This window comes from Sciurus carolinensis, chromosome 6 (genome assembly GCF_902686445.1).
Source record: "Sciurus carolinensis chromosome 6, mSciCar1.2, whole genome shotgun sequence".
Taxonomy (NCBI): domain Eukaryota; kingdom Metazoa; phylum Chordata; class Mammalia; order Rodentia; family Sciuridae; genus Sciurus; species Sciurus carolinensis.
Window position 1 is genome coordinate 5,954,647 of NC_062218.1, and position 27,365 is coordinate 5,982,011.

General features: G+C 47.5%; 1 protein-coding gene across 2 annotated transcripts in view; it reads left to right on the forward strand.

Annotated features, from left to right (window-relative positions):
• Positions 1–27,365, forward strand: part of Adcy2 (adenylate cyclase 2) — a 373,487-nt gene that overhangs the window by 13,764 nt on the left and 332,358 nt on the right. For both annotated transcript variants that reach the window (XR_007109132.1, XM_047555883.1), the window contains exon 2: positions 4,985–5,182. Coding sequence is in view for 1 of the 2 variants with exons in the window: in XM_047555883.1 (XP_047411839.1) it covers positions 4,985–5,182 (198 nt within the window). In the remaining variant the exon portion in view is untranslated. The remainder of the gene's footprint in view (positions 1–4,984; positions 5,183–27,365) is intronic.

Sequence of the window (27,365 nt, forward strand, 5' to 3'; positions counted from 1 at the left end):
CAAATCTTTTCCACCCTTTTGTTTTCATTTTTGTTTTCTGCTTAGCTTATCAGTGGCTAGAGGGAGGTGATGAACTCTTCCACACATGGTGGATTAGTTTACTTTTTCTTCTAATATTATAAATTTTTGTTTTGTACACTTTGAGGCTATTTTACTATTTTTATACATGCTTAAGTTATAATTGCCTATGTATTCAGTTTTTGTTGTTGTTGAGACCAAAGATCTGACAAGAACAATTAGAGGAAGAAAAGTTTATTTGACTCACGATTTCAGAGGTTCAGTCCCTGGCTGGCTGATTTCATAGTTCCAGGCCAAGGTGAGGCAGAACATCATGGCAGAAGAGTGTGGTGGAGGAAAGCAGCTCTGGACATGGCCACCAGGAAGTGGAGAGAGAGCCCAGTCCACTAGGGACAAAATATAAACCCCAAAGACACACCCCCAGTGACCCACCCTCTCCAGACAAAGGCTACCTGCCTGCAGTTACACCCAGTTAATCCTTTCAGGTGGATCCACGAACCGATTAGGTTAATGCAGTCATAACTCAGTCATTTACCCTGACCTTTCTTGCATTTTATCTTACATGATTTGGGAGGACACCTCATATCTAAGCCATAACAACATTCTTTCTTTACTTGGTAAAATACAGTGCAACTGTATATGCAGTAAGAATGAAAGTGGTTTCTTCTATTGTTTTCTTGTGAATGTGAAACTCTCCACGCATGTATCTGTATCAATTCTGTATCATGGCTACGTGCACATTTCATCTTGCCCAATAATCACTGCCACTTGCAGTGTGCCTGTGACGTGCCAACACCAGCAGCCACACGCCTCTGTGTGCAGCGCATAGGCCACCTGAGGGACGCTCAGTCTCCCCCAAGGCACGAAGCAGCCAACAGTGGGCAGGCTTCTGCCCTCCACCTGTCTGACTTCAAAGCACTTCCCTGAAATACGTCTCTTCATCAGGAAGCATTATTTTAGCTAGACTGTCCTTTCCCTTCTAGATGAAAAAGAGTACTTTCAACCAAAAAGTACAAAGTGCACGTGGGGGGAGGAAAATACAGCTACAACGTGGTTCTGTGGAAGAGCCTCTGAGAGTTGTAGCATAATAAATAAGGGCTGTGGGCACTGGGTAGCCTAGCAATTAGGAAAAGCTGTACAGAATTACCAGAAAATACATCGAAAATGAAAGGATGAAATGTGCAAAGACAGAGTTTGGAACCCATGTTGGCGGCAGGGATGAAACTGCTGGCAGCTCCACGTGGATGGCATCTTGGTGCTTTTCACCTGTGGTGTGCAACGAGGTATTGCCTTTGGCCTTCTCCAAGGCGTCTTAGTACATTTTAGGACTACTAAGGGCATTTCCATACATCTCCTTTGTTTGCATTGTATAGAAACTTTTCTCCCACAAGGGGAAGAAGGATTGAAAATATAAAAATATGTAATTAGAATTGATGATGTTTTGGCTTGTTTTTTTATGAGCGACTTTGTTTTATATTCTGAAATTTGAAAACTCAACTCACTTGGAAGAAAACTGTCGCAGGGCGCATCTCTGTGGCTTCTCTGCCTTCCCGTGCCCTGGGGACGTGTCGGGCAGGGGAGAGCATGGGATCCTGTTTGAGGACTTGTCTGTATTGCATTTACTTAGGCTTAAAGTTCCTGATGAGAACAAGAAGTCTGGAATTTATCAGCTTATACATTCTTTAATGAATGTGCTTATCATTTTTTTTTTGACACGAATGTACAAGGTTCTGTTTTGTAGAGAAGTCCACAGTAAACCTCGTTCAGATCTGGCCATTAGAGCCATCAGAGGCAGGTGCCGAACAAATAAATGGCTGATCTCCTTCTCAAAGAGTCCCTGCTGTTGATTGTGCCCAGGGCTTTCTAAAGGTATGGTCACCTGTGAGCAGCTGACTGTCCTAAAGCACTGGCCATGTGGGACCCTGGCTTGCCACCAGGCACTCCTGTGGAAACTGGCACTCCTTCTCCGCTGTATGGAATGTACCCAGTAATGTCACCCACCTGGTGAGCAAGGGCACCCCAGCTACCTAGGATTGCATTAGGGCTTAGGGGCCATCCTCCTTAGAAATGTACGAGAATGACAGTTTGAGACTGATCACAAGGACAGATATAATCACTGAACCAGAAGGTGGTGCTTTGTTTTGTTCTCAATTTAAGAGAAATTAAAATATTTTGTGGGTCCCTAAGGGGATTATAGGATCCACTACTATGCCACTGTGACTAATGGAGAAGTCACCCTGTAGCCCAGACAAGTTACCCCTCAGTGACCAAATAAAAAAAAAAAAAAAAAGGAGATAGATATACCGATATTTTAATCAAAAACACCACCCAGTCTCAGGCACTGCACCTAGCAAGGTAAGACATTGGATCTTTGTCACTTCCAGATGGCTTTCCAAGATGTAACCAGGAAAGGCTCCCTGGGGCCACTCAACTCCTCCCACGTCCTGTGGGAACTGCATCTCAATCTTTATTCCTGCAGTTACTGATTTTCCCTTTACAATCATGTATGCTTTTCTCCACTTCTCAGTCTTTCTGGAGATGTAAGAGTAGCAACGTCCACTGTTGTTTCTTCCCTGCTGGATTCATGGAATAAGTGAAAAGCAGTACTAGAAAAACAGCTTTCTGATCATTTACTGGTTGGTTTCACATGCACAGCGGCTTTGAGTTCATTTTGGGAGGTTGCCAGTGAAGTCGTTTTCCATGGGTCCATGTGCAGTGATCCTGGTCTCAAAGTTGATGTCCTCAAGAGGCATGTCTTCATGTCCCACGCAGGTTGGTTTTTGGCTTCTGAGGCTGGGAGCTCTTGCAGCCTGGTGGATGACTATTGCCCCTTTGAAATGACTGTCAAAAGTGTAAGAGGGAGAGAGTAATAACCTAGGGACTTAATCGTGGATGTAAAGAGCACTGGAGGCCCAGAGTGAGGGCATCTCATTCCATCCCCTTGCTTTCTGCCAGTTCTGGAGAGGAGTCATTTTGGCCAGGCGAAGGCAGGTCACTTGTTTAGAATGCGGTTTGCTGCAGGACCAGAGGGCCGATCACCTGCCAGCAGACCCTGCGAGCCATCCCTGGGCTGAAACCTGTAACTCTCCCTCACCAGCTCTACAACCCATGGCACCCTTCCCGTGCCTCAGTTTCCACAACTGCAGAATGGTGCTGACACTAGGACCCCTTGGAGGACTGTTGTCAGGGGTGAGGAAATAAATATAGAAGTGCTTAGTACAAAAAGTGCTTGATTCAGTACTCCATTCTGGTGCCTCTTTCCCAGGTGTCATTTGATGCACATAATTGAGAGAGAAAAGGAAATGAAGTCAGCTCAGGGGGGGTCAGGATCTTGGTTCTGTCCCTTCTTTGGGAACCTGGGTGGGGTTTTCTGATGATCTGCTCTGCTTCTTCTTCTCCGAGGACAGTGGCTTGGCATTTAGATGGAGCCATCTCCAGTGTGAAGCTGCTCATGGGATGGAGGAGCCCTGTGCCCACCAAAAAAGCTTGGGGATTACCTGGCTGCTCCATGCAAGGTCTTGCTAAGTTGCTGAGGCTGGCCTCAAGCATAGGATCCTCTTTCCTCAACCTCCCAAGTAGTGGGGGTTATGGGTGTGTGCCCCTTGGCTTTTGGACTAACACTCCTGTGTGTGTTTTGATAATGGCACCCACTTGGGTGAGGATTAAAGACCTTAGGCTGCATCCCGTCCTCTCACGAATGCTGTCCAGAGCAAGACTCCAGCTTAACATTCTACTGAAGCTAAGCCTACATCCATGCTTGTGTGATCAAAGGGAACACGGTACCTGGCTTGGCGCTGGCGTTGCGTGGAACTGAAGTAATTAGCCTGCCCACGGGGGAAGAGGTGACTGGGAAGAGATAAATAGGAAATGGGTATTGATGTGCAGAAATGAATTTAGAAAAATGCGTCATCAGTAAGAGGCTAAATAATAAATGCCCATTTTCCTTTGCTACTGGAGCCCATGAGAGATGGAGGATATCAAATAGCAAACATGGCACCTTCTTCTAAGCATTTCCCGGGCTCTTGCCTTCTATATTTAGGACTTTCTGACCCTTTTCTATTAACCTGCGATCCCATTAGAACACTGATTGCCATGTGTTAAAGTAAGAGCTCATCATTTTAGAAACTGGGATGGCTTATTTTTTTAAAAAATAAAACATTTCAAGTCCATTTGGAAGACAGTTTCCTAATTCCAGGGTACTTATGGCCTTCTGATTGGGCAAGGATGTTGGTGTCTTCATTTCCTCAGGTGTCAGTGTGTTCTTGTAATCATTAATTTTCTTGCATTTCCTTCTATATAAAATCTATTTCCCCATCTCTCAGGGAAAATGTAAATTTCAGAGTCTGGATGCTTTGCTTCGTTTAAATAACCAATATTGTAATGATCTATTTAGAAAAACTGGTTATTTAATGTAAAACAAATTTTTAAAAGTTAAAACTGTCCTACTTTCGAAATAATTTTGAAACCCAGTTGTTATGGTTTAGATGTGGTATCCCCCAAAAGCTCATGTGTGAGACAATGCAAGAAGGTTTGGAGGAGAAATGACTGGTTAGAGTCTCAACCTAATCAGTGAATTGGGTGTGGCTGGAGGAAGTGGTTCACTGGGGTGTGGCTTTGGGGTATATATTTTCTGTCTGGAGAGTGGAGTCTCTCTCTCTGGTTTCTGATCACCATGTGAGCTGCTTCCCTCTGCCATACTCTTCCACCATGATGTTCTGCCTCACCTTGAGCCCTGAAGAATGGAGCCAGCCGTCTAGGGACTAAGACCTCTGAAACTGTGAGCCCTCAAATAAACTTTTTCTCCCCTATAATTTTTCTGGCTGAGTCCTTTAGTCACAGCAGTGTAAAAGCTAAGTAAACACCAACATAGTCTGACACTGATTCACATTAGAATGATGTAACAACATACATCATAAGTATCATGGAATGTCTCAATTGTAATTTCTTATTTTTCCCCTCTCATCAGGAAGTTGAAGACCACGTGGCCTTTTTAATAACAGTTCCAACGGCACTGGCGATTTTCTTCGCGATATTCATCCTTGTCTGCATTGAGTCTGTGTTTAAGAAGCTGCTGCGTGTGTTCTCCTTGGTGATCTGGATATGTCTTGTTGCCATGGGGTACTTGTTCATGTGCTTCGGAGGCACCGTCTCTCCCTGGGACCAGGTAAAGGTCTTAGAGTACTTTGTGTTTCTTCTTGTGCTTTAACCTGTATTTTTCCTAGTTCTGCAAAGTTGGGCCTAAACTCCAAAGAGGAGAGCTACAACTGAGAACAAATTCTTAAAAAAAAATTTGTATTTACTTGTTTATTTCAATCAATATAATGCTGGTATATATTTATGAGGTACAAAGTGCCGTTTGTGGTATGTGTGCTTTTTGGGTTGATTGAATCAAGCTAATTAACGTGTGGAACACCTCACTTTTATTTGTTGTGGGTGAAAATATTTGATATCTTTTCTTTTAGCAATTTTTAAATACACAATCTGTTGTCATTAACTGTGGTTAGCATGCTATGTGATATATCTCTGAATCTTTTCTCCCTGCTCCAAATGAAACTGAAATAAGCCAGGCACAGAGAAGAAAGTCATTGAAGGACCATCTTCGAGGTGCCTGATGGCGGAGGGCACTCAATATCTATTGTGACTAATCAATCCTCTTGTCAGCTGGGGAGCTGGACTGGTCTCCTATTGTCCCTTCTTTGGACAGCTGAGCTGCCACTTGGCCTAGTCTTGCTTTATGTCTTGACCCCAGCTTTGGTGACTCATCTCTGATTCCTGAGTGCCCCATCTCGGTTTCCTGCTAGGTACCCCAAATCCCTTTGGGACTGGAGCCCTAACCCTAACCCTGAACCAACTCTCCGAGACTGGTTGCTGCCCTTAGATCATTCCTACTTAGAGACAGACTTCTGTGGTCCTGCTTTCTACCAACATGATGGCATCCTATGAAGAGGCCCCCTTCATGTTCCTGCTGGGACCCCCCAGTCTGCTATGCTCCTGGTGAGACTCTTGGCTTAGAAAATGCCCATCTGGGTGGTGTCAGACTTCAGACTGTGATCTCACCAGCGGGTTTCCCACGTGCTCCTGCCATGTGGTGGTCCTCCCCACACGGCCATCTGGCGGCTAGTGTGCTGTCCAGGGCAGAGGTCTGACTGTAGCTATGGTTAGACATGCCTTCAACTCAGAGCTTGTGAATGAAGTCATGGGATTTTCAGTCCTCCAGGGACCGTGAATGGAGCAGCCTGCAGGGTCCTCATGGGGTTGGTGGGGACATCGAGAGCCAGGGGACTGGAGAGAAATAGAACCCAGAAGTGGATGGAGGAGAAGCCATGAGAAGGAGACCAGAATGAGGAGGAAGAATTGCCGAGGCTCAGGACAAGAGTGGCCAGTTACAGCCTAGCCAGACAGAGTGCTCTCAGCACCTTAGCTGGAACAAGCCCGACTGAACCCTAAGATGAGGGTCCCGGCGGGTTCTGTCCGTCAGTGGTCACTTGGCCTCTGCCAAGCCAGTACTGCCCACATGCCTCCATTTCTTCTGCAAAGGGCAGGCTGGGCTGTGTGAACCCAGGTCGGTCCGCCTGGCCTAAAGGCTCTGTTACAGGGGCACGGGGATTTGTGGGTGCTCCATCTTTCCTTCACCACTCTCCACTGGAACCCTTGCCTGGAAACAAGCCCCCATTCCTGGCCCACAGCCTCCCGTCCCCAGCGCCCACCTCTCTTCCACAGCCAAGGTCCGGGCTTTACCTGGTCCCCACGGGGGCACCTTCACCCTGCAGGACAGTCCACCCAATCAGGACCCTGGGAGCCTCCTGGCTGCCCTGCCCCAGCGCACCTCCTTGTCTGCACCACGAGCTTTATAGGAAGACTGACTTTCTGGAAGGCCAAATTTCCCTTCCTCGTTCGGAATGTTCTTAGCTTACCCTTCTGTGTGAATTACAGAATCGGTTTGTCATGTTCACTGAAGAGTCCACTTGGGATCTGGATTTAAATTGCATTGAATTTCTGAATTTTGCTTTGAAAGATATATACAGCCTAGGAATTAAAAAGGGATAATGTAAAAACACCCAGAGATTTGCTATCTTCTATGAGAATCATTTTCTCAAGTGACATGGCAAATCTCTCCAAGAAATGCCTTATCTTCTATGTCCTTCAAAGACCTTTTTTTTTTCTTCTTTATGAAATCAGTAGAAGTTTATTCCTAGATTTATTCTTAGGTAACTGAAATTATTTCATTGCTTTGTAGATTTTAAATTGCCTTTTCTAACTGGTTCATGTCGATGCATAAGAATACCATCGTTTATTTATTTATTTATTTTCTGGTACTGCGGATTGAACCTGGGGCACTTTAACCACTGAGACACATCCCCAGTCCTTTTTATGTTTTATTTAGAGACAGAATCTTGCTGAGTTTCTCAGGGCCTCTCTTAAGTTGCTGAGGCTGCTCTTGAACTCGAGACCCTCCTGCCTCAGCCTCCTGAGCTGCTAACATTGGTATTGTTTTAATTTTTTAAAATTATTTGTTCTAATTAGTTGTACATGACAGTAGAATGCATTTATGCACTTTGATAGCTCATACATAAATGGAGTGTAATCTCTCACTTTTCTGATTGCACATGTTGCAGGATCACGTGGGTCATGAGTCATACATGTACGTGTGGTGACAATGTTGCTTCACTCTCCTACCATTGGTTCATGTGTTGATCTCTGTTTAGGGATGTTGGAGACCCTTGCTAGTTCTGCTGGTTGGCCTGAGAGCCTCAGTTAATTTATAAAGAGCATTGCCTTCTGCAGGAGGTCAGAATTGTGTTCTCCCCTGCACATCCTTAGTTCACTCTCTCTTAGGCAGCGTAGCGTTGTCTAGTTCATTCGCCAGTGTTTCTGGTATAAGTGATGACGAGTGAGTGACATCAGCTGTTTCCAGCCTACATGAAGCATCCATAAGTGATACAAGTTCCCCCAACATTTACTAATAATACTAGAGCTGATCAGTCAGGAACAAGCCTGCCCACCTGTCTGGAATGTTCTTCTCCACAGTCACAGGCCCTTTGTGGGACAGCCTCCCCTGACCTCCATGTGGCACCATCAGGCACTGTCCCTCTCCTTCCTCCTTCCTCAGTGCCCACGTCATGCTGCACAGCCAACTTGTGTGTGGTGGCTCCTGGAACACGCGTGTCCTGTGGGAAGGACTGTGCTGTCCCTCTGGCCTCACCCTCACCCAAGCCTGGCTGCTCCTCTGGTGTGTTCCTTAATGCATGGCTCTGTTTCAGCTCCGGGTGTGTTGCTCTCGTGGTTTGTGTCCATTGATCCTGTTTTTACCTAACTTTTGATTTTATAAGACACATTTTGCTTTTGTTTTGTTTTGTCTGGTTTTTGATGCTTAATTATTCACCTGCTTTAAAACAGCCACTCATTTCAGGGTCATTTTGCTTTTACTGTCTCAAAATTAATTTCTTTCAGGTGCAGAATTTGTTGAGCAGATTTCTTGCTATTAGCTATCCTGGTGTTCTTTGAGAATTTTGTTTCCAAACTGATCTTCAGTTCAATTTTTAAAAAATCTCTGCTCCTGTGCATGACCCCAGCCACGTTATGGTTCTTTCTCTGGCTCCTGATGCTCTGGAAGAACCAACTCACCCGCGGCTCAGTCTGGCTGCCCTGTGCTCATCGTGCATTGGGTGGCTGGCCTGCCTGTGGCCTGGGCACGTGCCTGGGAGCTCAGCTCTGCCGCTCACTCCTTTCACCCCAGCATGACACTAGAAAAAGGCCAGGGCTGGGAGGAGTGGCTGCAGCTCTTCTAGGCCACTGTCCATCGCTGGGAGGGATGTGTGCTTCATGTTGTGGGTCTGCTCCCTCGGTTGCCAGAGAAGGGTGCTTCCAGCCCTCTTCCTGCACTGGAGATGGAGACTCTGCCTGCTATCCCTGGCTCTCCCTGCGCCTCTCAGGGGAGTGAGGATCTGAGGTGCCTTGCTGCTGTCATGTTGCCTGGGAGTCTGCTGTCGGCATGCTTTAGTACAGGTGCCGTAGATATGGCCCCTGGGTGGCCATTCGCCGTCCAGCAAAGTTATGGTGGGTTCACCACCCTTACTGAAGAGACCTGTCCTGTCCTTTAGAAGGCATGGTTCCCACTTGAAGGCAGCCAAGCTAACAGTACTGGGAAGTAATGCAGCAAGGAGCCTGTGTAGAGTCAGAGGGGCTAGCACGCAGACCACCGCCGACACCAGTCACAGGTCTGGGCGGACCACCCTGTCGGGCATAACTTGACGGAGGCTCACAGGACGCTGGAGGCTGCTCTGACTATGCTCATGGGTTGGTACAGGGAAGGGATGGAGCTGGGTATTGGCCAAGGGTAGATGTGTGGAGCGCCTGTCCCTCCTCTGTGGTCACGGACAGTACTGCTCTCCTGGCAATGACACGGGACAGTGGTCATGGACAGGTGTTTACGATGGAGCTCAGCTGAGCTTTGGGTTGCAGGTTTGGCTTGATGATGGTTCCAGCCTGCAGGGCTGTGCTGTGTTCTCCAGCTTTCGGAGACACGGCTGCTGCCTTCAGACTCTGGTTCCTTGGGGCAGCACTGGTACTCGAGGCCCTGAGCCTCCATCATAGGTCACTTTTACACTGTTCTATGGCCACAGGCCAGGGAACCAAGACACCCCTACCTACTGGCACCCTCTGAGGGCCTGGATCACTTGCCAGCAGCAGTACACGACTGGATCCCTCTGCAGGTGAGGTTTCAGCCTCTTTGTGGGAAGGCCTGAGGGAGCTCTGCATCCTTCCAGCCTCCAGTGAGAACACAGCCCTGGGCGGCCAGCATGTGCATGGCGCAGGCCTGTGGCAGGCCCGCTCTGAGAGCTTCCCTCATGTGGCTGCGAGCAGGGCATGGTCCTGTCCCGCTTTGAGGCACAGGGGTGACATTCCCAGCCAAGCTGCAGATGGGGCAGATTGACCCCGGGGATCTGACTGCAGAGGCCAGCTCCACTCCCAAGACCAGGGTTCTCAGCCAGAGTGACTGTCATCAGGTGGGCAGAAACCAGGGGTGCCACTAATGAATGCCCTGCAGTGCCCAGGACAACCCTCACCACACAGAATGCCCTAGCCCCAAATGTCAGGAGAAGCAAGTGTGAGAGGGCTGTACCATACAGCGCTGCCCCTCAAGGCCATGGAGTCGCCAGGGCTGAGGCGGGAGTGGAGTCAACACTTGACATCAGGCAAGAGAGTATGCACGTGGGACCCTGGGAGGGCAGAGGCGGGTCTAAGGGTCAGGCTGGGGGCTGGTGGGCAGCAGGCTTGGATAGAGTAACTGGAACAAAGGGAAAGTGGGGAGGGGGAAAGGAAGACGTGAAGAGGGTGGGACTTCCCAGCACGCACTTTACTTCAGCACTGTCCAACTCCGTCTTCAAAGTCCTTTGCTCAGTGCCACTGGGACTCCACCCAGCCACATTTGTCCCCCGCAGCTGCTTTCTGAGAGGGAAGAGTTTTACAAAGCTATCCTGTGAAGCCTGAGCCACAAAGGGCACAGGCTGGACTCCGGCTGTTCAGTGGCTGCGTCCGCCTTTTGCATGAGGTCTTGCCCCAGCCTTTGGGCTGCTCTGCGAAACGCCCTCCGCTCAGGCCCCACTTCCCCACTGAGAGAGGGGACAGGAGGCTCAGGCGCTGGGCTGGGGTCCCGTTTCATCTTTGATTTCGACGTACTTGAACCATGTTGAATTCATGATTGGCAGAGGAGCATATGAGGCGTTCGCTGTCTGAGCTCAGCGGGATGATTTTTATCTTTAAAACTCAGCCATGGCGTGTGTGGAGTCTTTTCTCCTGTCCAGGGCACTCCTCCGCACAGCGGTCGCACCACTGACTGTGTCCCCTAGCTTAGAACAGCAGAGGGTATGTCTCACAGCTCTGGGGGTGCGAGTCGGACATCAGAGCTGGGAGGACGTGCCCATGGGCGAGGGGCACACCTTCCTGCCATGTCCAGCCTCCGGTGCCAGCAAGGCTTGGCGCTGCACTCTGGTCTCTGCCTCTGCCTTCCCTTGGTGACACTGTGTCTGTCTGTCTTCTCCCCTCCTTATAAGAATACCAGTCATGTTGGGTCAGGGGCACCCTGATGTCCTTGGTTCACGGGATTGAGGTAAGGCCCTGTTTCCAGATAGGTTCTGAGTAGAGTCGCGTCCTCTTGTCCTGGGGCTGAGGACTTGAGCACGTCTGGGGTGCAGTCCAGCCCCGGGCGGGTTTCATCTCACAGAGGATGCGCTGTCCCGGGCTCTGCTTCAGGATCCTGCCCCTGGAGCGCGGCAGGCCCTCCTGTGGTGGCCAAGTTGCAACAGCGCTCGCTTCCCCTGCTTACCTGGAAACGCTCTCAACACTCATGTTCCTTAGACTCCAGGTCCACGTGGAAGGAGCTGTGTGCCAGGGATCTGCTCTTTCAGACAGTGTCCTTCCAGAGTTAGATACATGACCTGCCCGCGCACGTTGCCGTGGAGATTCCCAAGGCCCCCTCAGTGGGGTTTGTGTGTTCGAGGATGTGGGTTAACCTCCGCCCCCTCCACTAAGGGAAGTGCTTCTTCTTGGTTCCTCTACTAGTGACTTTGGGTATATCCTTCTTGCTGATACTTGGAAGAAAAATCTTTAATTCTAAGCTTTTAAGTGAAATCTTGTTTAGCAAATTTCTGAGAAGAGCAAAACTGTTTTATCTTAGCTGACGATTACTGACTTGGGACCCTCCTTCTGATATGATTTTCTTAAATAGCAGGGGTGTATTGGTCAGGCTCAAGGGCCAGAAGAGCTGAAGCTTGTCTACATTTAGGAGAGGCCAGGTAGAAACGGTCACCTGCAGAGAGGAAAGCGGAGTCCCACTTGCGTCTGACTGCAGTTTTCTGTATTTCCTTGTGTGAAGAGCCCATGCGACAGAGCTAGGTGAGAGCGCCCACTCCCGACAGCCCACTCCAGCACGTGGGCAGGCCCTACTGAGGTGGCTGGGCAGACTGGCTAAATCACCACCGCCAGTCCCAAGACCCATGTTTGGCTCCAGGAAGAAGAGACTGTCTTTGTCCTGTTGCTTAAAAGGAAGTCAGACATTCAGTGTGTGTGTATGTTTATTTTCTTACAAAAATAGGACATTGGTGCACAAACATCTTCCTTTTTATTGAAAATGGGTGAGAATGAATGAAAATAAAGGCCTCTGGGAGCCTTTGAAGTGGGGCAGCCCCGTTGGTTGGCTCTTCCTCCGGCGTGGCCTCTTGGAATGTGTTAAAGAATGTACTTTCCACAGGAAGAGCCTAGGAGCACACAAGGAAGGGAGAAAGGGCCACCTATAGGCCCGCCCACGACTCCTCAGTACCCGTCTCTGTGCTGCTGTGCACCAGGGCAGTTTCTCAGGAGGGCAGTTTGGACTTGGTGTGAAGAGGTGCACATCTGAGAAAAATCAAAAAGAAGTTAAAGTCATTCCGTTTGCAAGGAAGGTGAAGGCTCTTTGTTTTCTCCTGTGGCGAAGCACCCGTTGCTCAGACCTGTGACTTGTGAGGAAGTCCCGCAGGTGGCCCAGCCTGCTCTGCACTTATTTTGTGATCCCACACATTTCTGGCTGCTGAGAGTGGAGGTGGCAAGTCTGAATCCTGCCCACTGTTAGGTCCTAACCAGAACACGGTGGAATTTGTCCTGGCCAGGTGGAGGGCTGAGTATTTACGACCCTTACCTGGGCTTCCTGGACCTGGTTTTGCTTCAGTAGACAATTCAGTTGGGTTTTCTGGAATAATCTGCTTCCTCTTCATTTCCTTCTGGGCTTTGTCTTCAGAGACGCATGGGCTGTGCTACTATAGATTGGCTTCTAAATTGGGCCGTTAGTGGGTAATCAGACTTGCTTTGCCATGTTCTTACCTCTGTGCTTCTGTGCTCCCCAACCACCCTCATGTCCAACATGCATTATAAAACAATTTTGGTACCAGAGAGTGAACCTAGAGGGGCCTTACCACTAAGTCACACCGCAGCCCTTTTTAGTTTTTGAGATAGGGGCTCACTGAGTTGCTGAGGCTGCCCTTGTACTTGCGATCTTCCTGCCTCAGCTTCCTGAGCCACTGAAATGCATGTGCCACAGTGCCTGGCCAACGTGCATTTTAAAGATCACACAGCCACGGAAGCACTTTGTCCTGCTGTTCTGTTCAGCATGGTATCACCCACATAGTGATCGCACTGCAAATAATTGTGGAAATAACTGAATGAATATACAAATAATGTGTCTATCTGCTTGCTGCTTTATCACAAGGATGATGGAAGATCTCGCAAGGTCCTCCCTATGTCAGGATCTTGTTACTGGATGCACATGACTTCTTTATCTGCACAAACCCATGGAGTGCTATTTTATTTGCATTTTACTGATGAGAATACCTAAGAACATGAAAGTGAAGCAGTTTCCACAGTCACTGTTTTAGTCAGCTGTTTTGTTGCTGTGACTAAATGATCTGACCAGCACAATCATAGAAGAGAAAAGGTTTATTTGAGGGCTTATGGTTTCAGAGGTCTTAGTCCATAGAAAGCCAGCTCTATTTCTGGGGCTCGAGTGAGGCTGAACATATGGCAGGAGAAAGTGGCAGAGTGAAGCACATCAAGGTGATGAGGAGGGAGGGAGGGAGGAGAAGGGAGAGGGAGAGGGGGGAGAGAGAGAGAGAGAGAGGAGAGAGAGAGAGAGAGAGAGAGAGAGAGAGACACTCCACTCTAGATACAAAATATATACCCCAATTCCCACCTCTTCCAGCCACACCCTACCACTTCAGTTAATCCCATCATGGATCAATTCACTGATTGGGTTAAGACTCTTACAATCTGAGCTTTTTGGGAGACCTCACATCCAAACTGTAACATTCCTACCCTGGCCCCAAAACTCACATTCATCTGACAATGCAAAATATGTTTAGTTCATTTTCAAGAGTCCCTGTAGTCTCAATAGTTCAGAGATTGCTCAAAGTTCAAGTCCACAGTCTTCTCTGAGGCTCAGGCAATCTTGTGTTGTGAGCTCCTATAAAATTAAAAGCAATTTACAAATATCCAACATATAAAGGTACTGAGTAAACATTTCCATTTACAAAAATAGGGGAATAGAAAGAAGGAATAGAACCAAAGCAAGACCAGAATCCAGCTGGGCAAACAAGTCCTGTAGCTCCATGACTGGCACTTGGGGCACATGACATACTGATGATCTCTCCGAATGGCGTGTGTAGCTCTGGCCCTGTGACCTTGTTCATTGCAGCCCAAGGGGCCTTCTGTTGGCTTGTCTCTACTCGTTTCCTACAGTTTTCCTAGGATGATGTTCCTCGTTACTGGCATTTCTTAATCTCAGGGGTCTCCACTGCAGCTTTGGCTTCCTCCTCACACCTCCACCCTTTGACTTCTCAAGCTGGTGCCCACAGGGACTCCAACCCTGCTGCACCTTGCCTGGCCTCCCAGGCCTTCCTTTGAAATCTTGGTGGAAGCCTCCATGACCCCCTAACTCCAGCATCCTGCTTTCCTGCAGAACCAGCACCACGTGGTTGACGCCAAGGTCTGCTGCCACCTCAGCAGTAGCCAAGCCTTCAGGGGCCCAGGCTGCAGCAGCCTCTGAGGGTCTGGATGAGCTCCTTGAAAAAACTTGGTAGGCCCCCTTTTGCAAGAAGGGTGCCCCCCCTTCTTAAGAGAATTTTCGCCTTTACTCCCTTGAACTGGAGATGGGTGTGGTTTTGCCAGCTCCTGCGATGCCCTCAAGTCATCTTTTCCTTGTCTCCAGGCAAAGTCCTTAGCATTTCTGTAATGGGGCAATGTCTTTAACAGCTGCAACTTCCTTAGCCCAGTTTTACTTGTCTTTCAGTTTCACTGTTTTCAAATCTTTCTGCTTTGCCTTCTGCTCTTGATTATCACAACAAATTTGGCTAAAAGTTTCCAGTAATATCCATGCTACTGCCTGAGTGCTTTGCTGCCTAGATGTTTCTTCCACCTGATTTTGAAGTTCATCGCTTCTAAAATCAGCCTCACAGAAAGTTTCTGGACATAGGCAAAATGCAGACAACTTCTCAACCAGAACATAACACGAAAGGCTCTACTCCAAATTCCAATGGAGTCCTTTTCCCAATCCTCCTGAGTCCTGTCTTCACTGACCACAGTCCTATTGCCATTCTGGTCTTCTGAGCTCCCACCAGAATTGGCCATTAGTCTCCACTTACAACAGTCTTAAAGCATTTCCAGCTTGTACTGTTAAGCATCTCAAAATTCCTCCCACCAATTCCAGAAAGCTCCAAAAGCTTCTGGACCACATGGTCAGGTTAGTCACAGCAGTGACCCCACTTCTTGTACCAGTTTCTGTGTTAGTCAGCTATTTCGCTGCCATAACTAAATGATCTGAGCAGCACAATTGTAGAGGAGAAAAGGTTTATTTGAGGGCTCACAGTTTCATTGCTCTTAGTCCATAGAAGGCCGACTCCATTCCTCAGGGCTCGAGGTGAGACTGAGCATTATGGCAGGAGAGAGTGGCAGAGGGAAGCAGCTCACATCAACAATCAGGAATCAGAGAGAGAGATGCCACTCTCCAGATACAAAATATATACCCCATAGCCACGCCTAATTCCCATTTCCTCCAACCACCCTACCACTTCAATGAATCCCGTCTGGGATTAGTTCAACGATTGGGTTAAGACTCTTACAACCCAGTGGTTTCTCCTCTGAACCTCCCTGCATTGTCTCATATGTGAGCTTACATCCAAACCTCACATCCAAACCACAGCAGGCACATAGCTAGGAAGAGAAGCAGAGTTTGAACGTGGCATTGTGGCACCATCTTGTTTGATCTCTGCATGCCCTTTGTCATGTGTAACTATGGGACTTCTGCTGTCATGCTCAGCAAACAGCAGGTCATTGTGTGGAAGGGACGTGGTTGGCAATTCTGGGCTGCTCTTGCAGAACCACTTTTGGGGTCAGTGTTATTCAGAAGGCTCATGGGGAGGGGGCTGTTTCTCCAGATATGCCAAAAGCTGTCAGCGTTCGGAGTCGCCAGCTGGCGCTCACACTGGAGGCAGGTTCACTTTGCAGACCAATCAGTAAGGGGAGTGGGACTGATTTGACGGAAGGAGCCACAGTACCTGTATAGTTTTATTAAGTATATTAGAGTGTATTATTGTCTGGGAATCAATTATTACTTTTATACAGAAACTGAAATTTCACGTTATTATAAATGAATTCTTACAAGCAGATTCCTGAAAATGTCACCTCTTTATGCCAGCTTCTCATCTGGGTCTGTTTTTGTACCCAGATGCCTGCTCTGGGCTCCGTACTTCCCTGTGGGAAAACCCATCAGGCTTAAGGGCTGAGGGAGGGTGTTCCCCAGGTGCTGGCAGAGTTCAGTGCACAGGTCTCCAGCCTCTCCGTGCAGGGCCTACTTGGGCGCTGGCTGGGGCCTCCCTGCGGCCTGCATGGTACTATGCACTGCCCTAGGAATGCCGGTTCTGTGTGTGTGACACTTGGGCATCTAGCAGAACCTTCCAGAGAGGGCAATATGAGGGCCAACCGAGGAGTTTTAGCCAGTCTGGAATTTGCAGTGTTTTCCTGAAAGCACTGAAATTTTACAAGGAGTGAAAACTGTTCCCTGGGCTTCCAGAATATTCACCAAATGACTTTACAGAGGCCTGGTTGTCGTACAATTCCGGCCACTCTCATCTCTCCAGTGCCGAATCTTGAATGCTGCTGTCCCGACTTGAGGCATGCACAGGGACAGGCGGCTGGCACGAGGCCCTCTCCCTCAGGCTGGGGCTGCGTGGATGGGCCCAGGCCTGTGGGTAGGGGAGCTGCCGGAAGGAAGGGGAGTGAATTCTAGACTCCAGGCTAGAGCAGCAAGTTCTCAGGAAAAAATAAATTCCAAGTTTAAATTCTTTCCTACTAAGAGTTGCTAAGCAACACCTCACTTAGCTTCTCCGGTTTTCTGTATTTTAAATTTCCTTTTCTCAGCAGCCACCAATATCATCCTCACCTAAGTCATACAGGAAGGAGCAGAGGATATACCTCAAATCCACGCTCTCACAGAGGAGCCGTCACAGCAGGCTGTGGACCCAGGTGAATCAACACTGGGGGAGGTTGAGTGCCCTTCTGTGGGGTCCCCAGGATGTCTCCTCCATCTGTACCAGCAGTGCTTCCGGAGTGTTCCTCAGCTGAGCTGTAGGTGCTCATTTGTAGACTGGGCTGGGGTTTGCACAGACGTGTAGGTTTTAATTAACTTACCATGTTTGTCCTGTCAACTGCTGTGTGCTCTGTAGGCTGCAGCTTGCCGTCTCCTTTCTCTTGACCCCCAGATTCCCAACCCCCAGCTCACAGAAAGCTCCATGGACCCAGAGGGGAGGCAGGGCTGCTCCAGGACCCGGAAAGTGGTGGGAGAACGATGGGCTGCAGAGGGCATGTTCCTCCTCAGGAAGACCCAGCCAAACAGCACCTACCCTCTGCGGCAGAGTCCTGAGGCCCCTACTAGGGGTCACAGCCAGAATTAAGTATTTCCCTAAGGTTGCAAGTGGCTGTGGAGTCCCATCTTCACTCTTTGGTGATGTCTGTCTCAGTCCATTTGGTGCACTATAGCAAAATACCACAGAGAGAGTAATTTCTAGACAACAAAGAGTTGCTTCTCACATCTCTGGGAGCTGGAAAGTCCAAGACTAGGTGCTGTTGGCTTCTGTGTCTGACATCTCTTTCCAGGGTGATGCTTCTCAGTGTCTACCCATGCAGGTGGATGGGCAAAGGGGGTGAATGCTTGTGCTCACAGGGCAGAAGAGATGGGAGGACGGGGACGCTCTGAAGCCTACGGGTTCCATTCCTGAGCTGGGTCCTCGGGGCCTAGTCACCTCTCCCAAGGCCCCAGCTCTCAGTGAGGTTGCACTGGGGATAAAGTATCCACTTGAATTTTGGAGGGGACAGAGTTGTACATACCCTAGCAGCCTTGGGCTGGGGTTTTTCCTGTTCTGGATCTTTCCTGCACCGCCCTGAGCGTGGGACACTGGCGTTTCTCTGCTCTGGGACGTGCCCGATCCCCACCAGCCCCGGAGCTGCCACACTGGCTGCAGCACTCCCGATGCACTTTGCTGTCGTGGTGCCTCTTCCCTACTCGTGGGGATGACCCTGGGGACTCATCAGCGACTGGGAGAGAGAGCTTCACTGAGCAGCGGACTCCGTTAGTGGTAGAGGTATTTGTGGTTCAGGACTGTGACCATGCCCCAGAGTTGGCAGGGGAATGTGCTGCAAAGTGGATGGGTCAGAACCACGGGAACCGGCCCTTGACTGTGCTGGCCACCTGAGTCAGGGGCGGGCCGTGCTCCTCTCCTCTGGAATGGTGGACTCCGCTGGGCCTCCTGGCCCATGTGCGTGCTGTGACATTGTGCTCTTGCTGTGCGTCTGTCTCCACACATCCGCTTTCTTACAGAGGCACCAGTCGTGGTGGGATAGAGGCCTGCTCCGTGCCAGTAGGGCCTCATCTAAACTAATGATGTCTGTAATCACCCTGTTTCAAAATAAGGCCACAGGCTCAGCAGTGAGTGTCAGGGCTTCGGTGCATACTCTGGAGCTGGGGGACACAAGTACCAAGCAAGGGCCTGATATGCATGGTAGCAATCTTGCTTCCTAAGGCCTGGCAGACAAAGCTTACACCTAGACCCGTCCGTGCGCAGAACCCGCTACCTGTGACAGGGGCCCAGTGCCAGCTGCAGCTGTGGAGACCTGTTCAAAGATATTAATCCTTTCAAAGCTGTGGCAGCAGACCTTAGAGCTGAGGCGGCCCTTCTGAGCCTGGGCTCAGGGAGCTGGCCCGCCTCGCCTCCGCTGTCAGGAGGGCGTATGAGAGCTGGTGGCAGGTCTGGAGACCTGAGGACTGATTGTTTTCCTTGTCTTGAGACTTCGCTTCAGGGAAGAAGTTGCTACTGGCATGAAGACACATAGCATCTGAGGGCAGGGGCGGGCTCCAAACCAGGGAGTCAGTGAAAAAAGGAGAGCGGGAAGTAAGGGAGATTTTTAAAGCTTTTCTCTGCTGGAGGAAAGACAATAACAACAACACAACAACAAGAAAACCGTCATGAGCTAAGGGTGGAGTCTTTTGCCAAATAAATGTCTTGGCTGTACTGCTCTTGATTTATGATTGTTTTTGTCTGCTCTCTATAAATTCAGCTTTGTTTTAAAGAGAAGCTTTTGTTCCTGAGGGCCCATTAATAAATACCACTCTAGGAACAGGTGCAAATTACATTAAATTTAATTGTTTTGCGGTAAGTTGGTTTTAGCAATTTTATTGTCCAATTAATTCAAAGCTGAGATGAATAAGCATTCTTCTGAAACCAGTGGTGTGATAACTCCCATCCCAAGTAGGGACTGGGCTGGATATCCACATCCAAGACTCAGGGTGGAGACCCAGCTTGCTTGCCACCCAGCGTACCAAACAGTGTTTTGAGACAAGGGGAAAGAATCCTAAAGGAATCAGCACTTATGAGATGAGACTAGGAGAGGTGAACTCCAAGGTGGCCCGACTGCTTGCAGGGGCGGTGACACAGAGCCCAGTCATCTTCCGAGCTTGGAAGGGAATGGTGCTGGAATTCTCAGGACAAAATGCCAAGGAGCTGAGAAGAGGATCCGCAGAGAGAGAGCGAGAGAGAGAGAGAGAGAGAGAGAGAGAGAGAGAGAGAGAGAGAGAGAGAGAATGGGAGAGGGAGAGATAGAGAAAGAGAGCGAGCTACAGAAATTGAAGAGGGTTCTGCTTACACAGCAGAGTGCTGATCAGCGCAGGCTCAGAGGAATCTATCAGGGCCAGAAAAGAGACCTGAGAAGGTGCACATGGGATAATTCCGGGCACTCATGCACAGTCTGGGATCAGCAATGGTGACGAAGAGGAGCGTTTCCGAAGGATGAGGGAGCCAGTGCCTCAGCAGGACCTGTGGGTTCAAACTCATATTGTATGCGAGAATCAGAATGCGTGCTTAGAAATGGACCATGCTCCTCAGAGATTTCAGCACCTTTATTTCAGTAACTGATGGGACAACAAGAAAGAAGATCAATTAATACATACAGGACTTTTGGAAAGCAGCACCAGGCAGGTTGACCCTGTGGGTTTGCAGGACGCTTCACCCACCAGTGCAGGTTGCGCATTCTTTCTAGTGGACACGGAGCACTTGCCACAATGGAACCCATTCTGGGCCATGAAATTCTCATGAGGTTACAAAAGGCCGTTACTATTCAAAGTATGTTCTTTGGTCATAATGGACTTAAATTGAAAGTCAATAACATAAAGTAATAGAGGAAAATCAATAAATAATTGGAGACTTAGCAACTCACTTCTAAATAACCCATGAGTTCAAGAAAAAAATTAAAGGGAAATTAGAAAATGTATTGAACTCCATTAAATGAAAATATGTATAACGATTTGTGGGATGCACTAAAGCTGGTTGCTTAGATGGAAATTCATAATATTAAATGTTCATACGAAGGAAGTCTTCAAAGCAGTACAACCATAAGAATGGGATCCTGAGTAGAATAAGTTATATTCCATGCATGTATAATGTATCAAAATACACTTTACTGTCATGTGTATCTAAAAAGAACAAGCCAATCCCAAGAAACCAAAGACTGAATGTTTTCCCTGATAAGTGGGTGATGATAAATTATGGGGGTGGGGAGTAAGAGAAGAATGGAGGAACTTTGGATTACATAGAGGGAAATGAGAGAGTGAGGGGATGGGGGTATGAAAGATGGTGGAATGAGACAGACATCATTACCCTATGTACGTGTATGATTACACGAATTGTATGAATCTACATCGTGTACAACTGTAGAAACGAAAAGTTGTACCCCATGTGTATACAATGAATCAAAATGCAGTCTGTAAAAATATAAAAGTACAAATAAAAATAAAAATAAATTAGAAAAGCAAAAAAGAAAAAAGCAAACTTAAACTTCCATCTGAAAAAATAGAAAATGAAGTGAGAATCATAAGAGAAAAGAAAATTAAAAGAAGCAGAAAAAAATGAAATTCTAAACAAGAAGACAATAGAAATAATCAATGAAACCAAAATTGATTCTTCAAGAAGATCAGTAAAATTCATTAAACTCTGTGCACACTTAGCAGGACTAAAGAGATAAATTAAATTATCAGCATTAAGAATTTGAGAGGTTATCATTACAGACCCTCTAGACCCAGAAGGATAATAAGGGAAGATTATGAACAACCTTATCCAGTGAATTCCACCATCTAGACAGAATGAATAAATTTCTTGAAAAATGAAATAGCAAAGTTCATACAAGAAAAAATAGATAACCCGAATAGCTCTATATATGAAAAATACATTGAAAAGTAGTTAACTATCTTCACACAAAGAAAACTTTGGGCCCAAGTGGCTTCCCCATTGTGTAATAACAAAATTTAAGGAACTAATAATCCAAATACTTGAGAAATTCCACAGAATAGAAGAGGAAATATTTCCCAGCTCATATTATGGAACCACCATTATTTTGGTGCCCAAACCAAAGACATTCCAAAGAAAGAAAACCATAAACGAGTATCTTAACACATACACAAAGATTCCAAACAAAATTATAGTTCAAGTTTAGTCATAAATTTAATTTCATCCCGTAACACATCCATACACATGTACACATACACATACACAGAGAGGTATGAGTATATATATAATATATAATAATTTATGTGTGTATGTGATTTATATAAGGGAAATTTATAAAGGGTAATATATGTAGATAGTAGATATATGTGTGTGTGTGTATATATATATATATGTAAGCATATGGAAGATAATATAGCATGAAAAAATGGAGTTTATGTCAAGAGTGCAAAGTTGGTTTAATATTTTAAAAATGAGTTTTTCTGTGATTTGTCACTTAAGTGATCATGTTGGTAGGAGCACTAAGTCATCATTTTATAGATGAAGAAGCATTTGGTAAAATTCAATACCTGTTCATGATAACATCTCCCAGCAACCTGAAATAGAAAGGAACTACTTCAAACTGATAAAGACAATTATGGGGAAGCGTAGAGGTGTGTATAACAGTCAGCTACCGAATGCTGTCATCTGTACTTAGGAATAAATAAGGGTGGTTCCTCTCACCTCTGCCCTTCAGCATTGTAGTGGACCTGGTTGGTGACTAGGGAGAAAGCAAGAAACGCAGTCAAGAACACACAGATTGGAAACAAAAAAGTCAGGGTGTCCACCTGTCAGCCTGTGGCTCTCTGTAATGGTAGCCACAAGCTGTGTGTGGTGACTGAGCACTTCAAGTGTGGTGTTTCAGATTGCTCCAAGGAGAAATGCTGACTTTGAAGATGTCATATGAAAAGACAGAATCTAAACTATTTCATTAATAATTTTTTTGGGGGGGTGCTGGGACTGAAGCCAAGAACAGTTTACCACTGAGCCAAAACCCAAGCTCTTTTTATTTTTTGTCTTGAGACAGGGTCTTGCTAAGTTGTTTATGGCTAAATTGCTGAGGCTGGCCTTCATCTTGTGATCCTCCTGTCTCAGCCTCTGAAGTTAGTGGGATCATACTCATGTACTACCACACCTGGCTTCATTAATGATTTTTAACTCTTATATAATGGCATGATTAAACTTGCTCTCTTTTTGTTTATCATTTTGCTTATATTAACAGAACGGCTAGAAAATTTAAAATCATACATGTGGCACACATAGCTTTGTATTTGTATTGGATTGTATTTGTATTGGATTGTATTGGTCTATGTTGAGAATTCCCTCAAAGTACCTAGAGGACTAATAAGTAGATTTAGTCAGGCTGCAATTTACCAGGATGAGAGAGACAGAACTAGATTACATTCTTATAGATTAGATATCCAGTGGGAAATTGACTTAGTACAGCACCAAAGTATGAAATACCTAGGAGTGAATTTGGACAGATACATACAACTCTTCTACCCTGGAAGTCACATCACATGGTTGAGAAAAACTTAAGGACCAAACAGCTGGAGAGATTGAAGGAACCAAAGACTGAAGAGAGATTCTGCTCCTGGACCCAAAGACTTGTTGCAGCTGAGATGCCAGTTCTCCCCAAATCCGTCACACGGATGCTCAGTGCCATCCCAGCCAAAACCCCAGGCCTTTCTGTAGAGAGGTGGATAGGACACAAAGCCAAGCAGCTAGGATAGCCAGAAAGAAACCGAGAAAGCAGAACCTGGGATCTTGGCCTATTGGATTTCAGAGTTTATTATAAATCTACAGTAATCGAGATAGTATGGTCTTGGTGTAAAGATGGGCTCTGAGGCCAGTGGGTTACACTAGACAGTCCAGAAATCGCCTATTTTTGACAACATTTTAATCCAATTCAATGAGGAAAAATATGTTTTCAAAAATAGCTACTGAAAAAAATTAGAAAGCTTTGTGCAAATATTAAACTTCTACCTTACCTCAGACAGTATATAAACATCAACATTAAATGGGTCATAAACTTAATGTTTGATCTGAAACTATTAAACATCTAGGAGAAAACATGAGGGAGGCTCTTATCCCGGGGTTAGAAAGCTGTTTCTTCAAGAGAACACATTTAAAAGGATGAACGACCAAAAAAACCCTCATAAGTAGGATTTTATTAAGATGATTTTGATATGAAATGGAAAATGCAAGCTGCAGGCAGGGAAAATACTTTAAAAAGCATACCTGACAAAAACTTGTGCTTAGGACAGAGAGCAGACTAACGACTTAATAAAAAGAAGACAACCCCACAAAAAGCGAGCCTGACCTTTGCAGAACAGCTTCACCAGGGAAGACAGATGGACGGCCAGTGCTCACGGAAGACCGGCTCTGCACGCTTAGCCACGTGCGGAGTGCAGATCCAGAGCAGTCAGCGACCACCATGTGCCACCACGTTTCCTAAAGACGAAAACTGATGGCACAAATGTGGATGGGGCCAGAGAATGCAAGGCCCAGTGGGCACAAGGACACCTGTAGGAGTGACGGCTGTCCATTATCGTGATGGCGGGAGTTTTGCGGGTTCTTACATAAGCTAGCACTCTTCCAAGGGTTCACTTCCGTGTTGTGCAGCTTATTGCACCACGTATCATTGCATCTCAATAAGGGAGTGGAAATGGCATGGAAGTCTTGTACCACACAGGAGAATCTTCACACCCTCCAAACAGCTGGACCCTGGATAAATCAGTGCTAGTATTTCACTCAGTGAAACACTCAGTCAGATGGATGGAGCAAATTCACACGGGTTGGAATATATCATCTATTCTTTAGGTCTGGGGCACGCTGCAGCTGCAGAAGCACTTAGTGTGGGGCACCAAGGGGACTCCACAGCCAGGCTCATTGCAGTCACCTTTGCCTTCCATACATCCTTGAAGAAGGTGAAGTTCAGAGTCTGTTATGGCAAGGGATACTCACTTCTTTCTGAGAATCCAGAGTCACCTGTGCCACACAGGAGGCCCAGGACTCTGTACTCCTGGAGGTGAACACACACTCCGGTGCTGTCTTGCCAGTGACGCACAGGAGCGTGCCTTTGGGAGCCGGCTGTGGCTTCCCTGCGAGGCCTCTGCAGGCTCTTGTCGGCATTTCTCTGAGTTTTGCAGAGAGGAGCCGGGACCAGTCTCTGCAAGGTGGAAGTGGGATTCTGCAGACTTGTGTCTCCCACATTGTGTTATAAAGAGCCAGTCATCACAGCCAAGATTCCCTGGGCGTCTGTCCTGTGGGAGGTCTGCGTGGGTCCAGAATCTCTTTTGTAGCTTTGTACGGATGATCCGACTGTGGAGAATTAATTCTCTCTCATCCAGAATGCCAATTTGCGATTTGATCGCTGCTAACAGAATGCTCCTGTCTGCTAACCAGCATGCCTTCTTCTGGGTGTTGGGCAACCTGGGAACCCTGCTCCACTGGGTGTGTTGAGGATCAGATCAGATCAAAGAGGACTCTGAAATGTCCTTGGATATTCTATTCAGGCTGGGACTTCCACTGCTGTAGTATGAAGTCACTCTTTTTGGCAAGGTTATGTTGGGTAACAACCTTGGGTTGCCTTGCTCGGTGGTTCTGCAGAGTCTCTAACACTCAAGTGAAACAATTTAAGCTCCTCTCCATAAAGTGAGACCCCGGGAAGAGGATGGATGTTTTCAGAATGATAGAATCATTTCCCCCATTTCTGGAAAGCCAGGACTTGGATTCTGAGGGCACCTTCTTTCTCTGATACCCCTTCACTCAGGTCTTCACACATTTGCCAAGGAGGGACCTGTCCTTCTAGTCATATGACATAATCAGAATTTCCTGCAGAGACGGCCAGGCCAGCGGGACCTGGCCTCTGTGACTTACAGGGAGAGTGCAGGGCATAAGGCAGCTCATTTCTGAGCAAGAAAAACTCCTGTTGCATAAAAGTTGTTAATTACACAAACATATTTTTTCTTAAGAACACAAGAAGATTTTTAATTAGTTCCAATTGAAAAATCAGGGCCCTGAAAGTAATTGGAGAATATGTTGACGACTACAAGAACAGCCAAGGCCTCTTTCTCGTTTTGAGCCAAACTCTATTTTGAGCGTAGGACATCTTCCCCCTGTGTCAGTGGCAGGAACAAACCTAGCCCCAGCTTCACACATGGTCCTGGGATGTTTGTGTTTGGCAGAATTTAACAGTAGACACTTGCTCTGCTGGACATGAGCAACATTCTCAGATTGCTGAGCATGTGATTTCCCCAGCAGGTAATAAAGTGACTTTGCAATGTTGCACTTGCACAGAACGAAGCCACTGTACAATTGCAGATGCTCTGGGAAATCTCAGCACCTTTCCTTGGTTTTAGAGTAGAGTCCTCGTGGAATGGAAATATAATTGACCCTGTTATTTGTGGGTTCCATATTTGTGAATTTGCCTACTAAGATTGATTTGTGTCTCCAAAACCAGTGGTTGGAGTCATTCACAGGCAGAGAGTGGTTAAAAATATTGAGTCACCTGAGGTTCACATTCCCAGCTAAGGCTGAGCAGGGGAGTGTTCTTACCCTTGTTTTAGCTCACATTCTGGGAAGTGTCCTTTTTGTGGTCTATTTAGTATTGCTCTTTTGCATTTTTGTGCTTTATATAGATGATCTTGCTGTTTAATATGGTCCTAAACACCGTGCTGAAGTCTCACCTAGTGTTCCTAAGCTCAAGGCTGTGATACGCCTTAGGTGGAAATATGTGTGGAAATATAAGCTTCACCCAGGTGTCCTTTGCAACACGCCCAGCGTTAGTCTCAGTGTGTATCCAATAGGGCATTTTTAAGCAGAGGCACACATAAAACAAGGTTCCATACTGATGTGTTGATAGAAATGCGTGATCGGGATTGTTCGGTGCCCTCTAGCTCAGCATTTGTGACGACTCCACGGACTGAGTGTTGGGAGCAGCTCTTGGGAGGAGTGGACAAGGACGCCTCCACGCTGACCTGTGGAAGTGGCATTGCATGGTGCACTTCACCGTCTCCACTGTCGTCTTTCCCACTTTCGAACCCCTGTGCTGCGTTGGTCTGTGCCTAGGCCTAGATGTCCCTGTGAGGGTGTTCATCCCACAGGAGCTGAGCCAGGGTCGAAATGTGGCAGCCCCACCAGCACCAGGGGAGCGGGTCTGTGTGAAGGATCCAGGGACTCCAGGGTTAAAACGGAGTTTCCCAAGTCAACGTGTCCTCGAGAGGGATCCCCCTATCTTCAGTGACATCCTCGCTCATCAGCAGCTGGTGTGCTTGGCAGGGAATCGGTGGCAGGTGCAGATCAGGTGACATGCCACCCCCAGAGCTCTCATGGGTTCCTGAAGACAGCGGGGTAACAGAATTCTTAAGCACGGTGTGCCGGACGTGGGCAGCCTACGGGGACGAGTCTGAATCCAGAGAGAGCAACTCCTGTGAGTCTCAGCAGGGGCTGTTTCTCTCCCTCAAATAGTTTTAAAGAAGAGGCTATAAAGGGGCCACTGGGTTCAGGCCCAGCTTGCTTCACAGGCACCATCTACAGGACCAGTGCTGACCTTTGAAATGCAGATGGCTGCCAGCGCCCAGACCAGCAGTGTCCTCAGAACCTACCAGGACAGGACTGTTCCAGAAGGTTCAGAATGCTGGCCTTCTGCAGTGGCCCCCACGCACCCAAGGGCTCGGCCGCGGTCCTCACCAGCCCCCTCTAGCTGCCACTGTGCTAAGTAAAGCTCCAAGATAAGTTCCAGCCCCCACCTCGCAGCTCCTAGAGACCCTGCAGGTGGACGAGAGGACCCCATGGACGTGGGCAGAATGCACGCCACTGTGAGGAGCGTGTGGGGCGTCAGGAGTGGGGGCTGGCAGTTCACAAGGTGCACTGCTTGCAGTGTCGCTGCCTGCCCAGTGGAGACCCTGGTCAAGGCAGGGACTGGTCCTCAGTCTCCTCATCTGTGAAGTC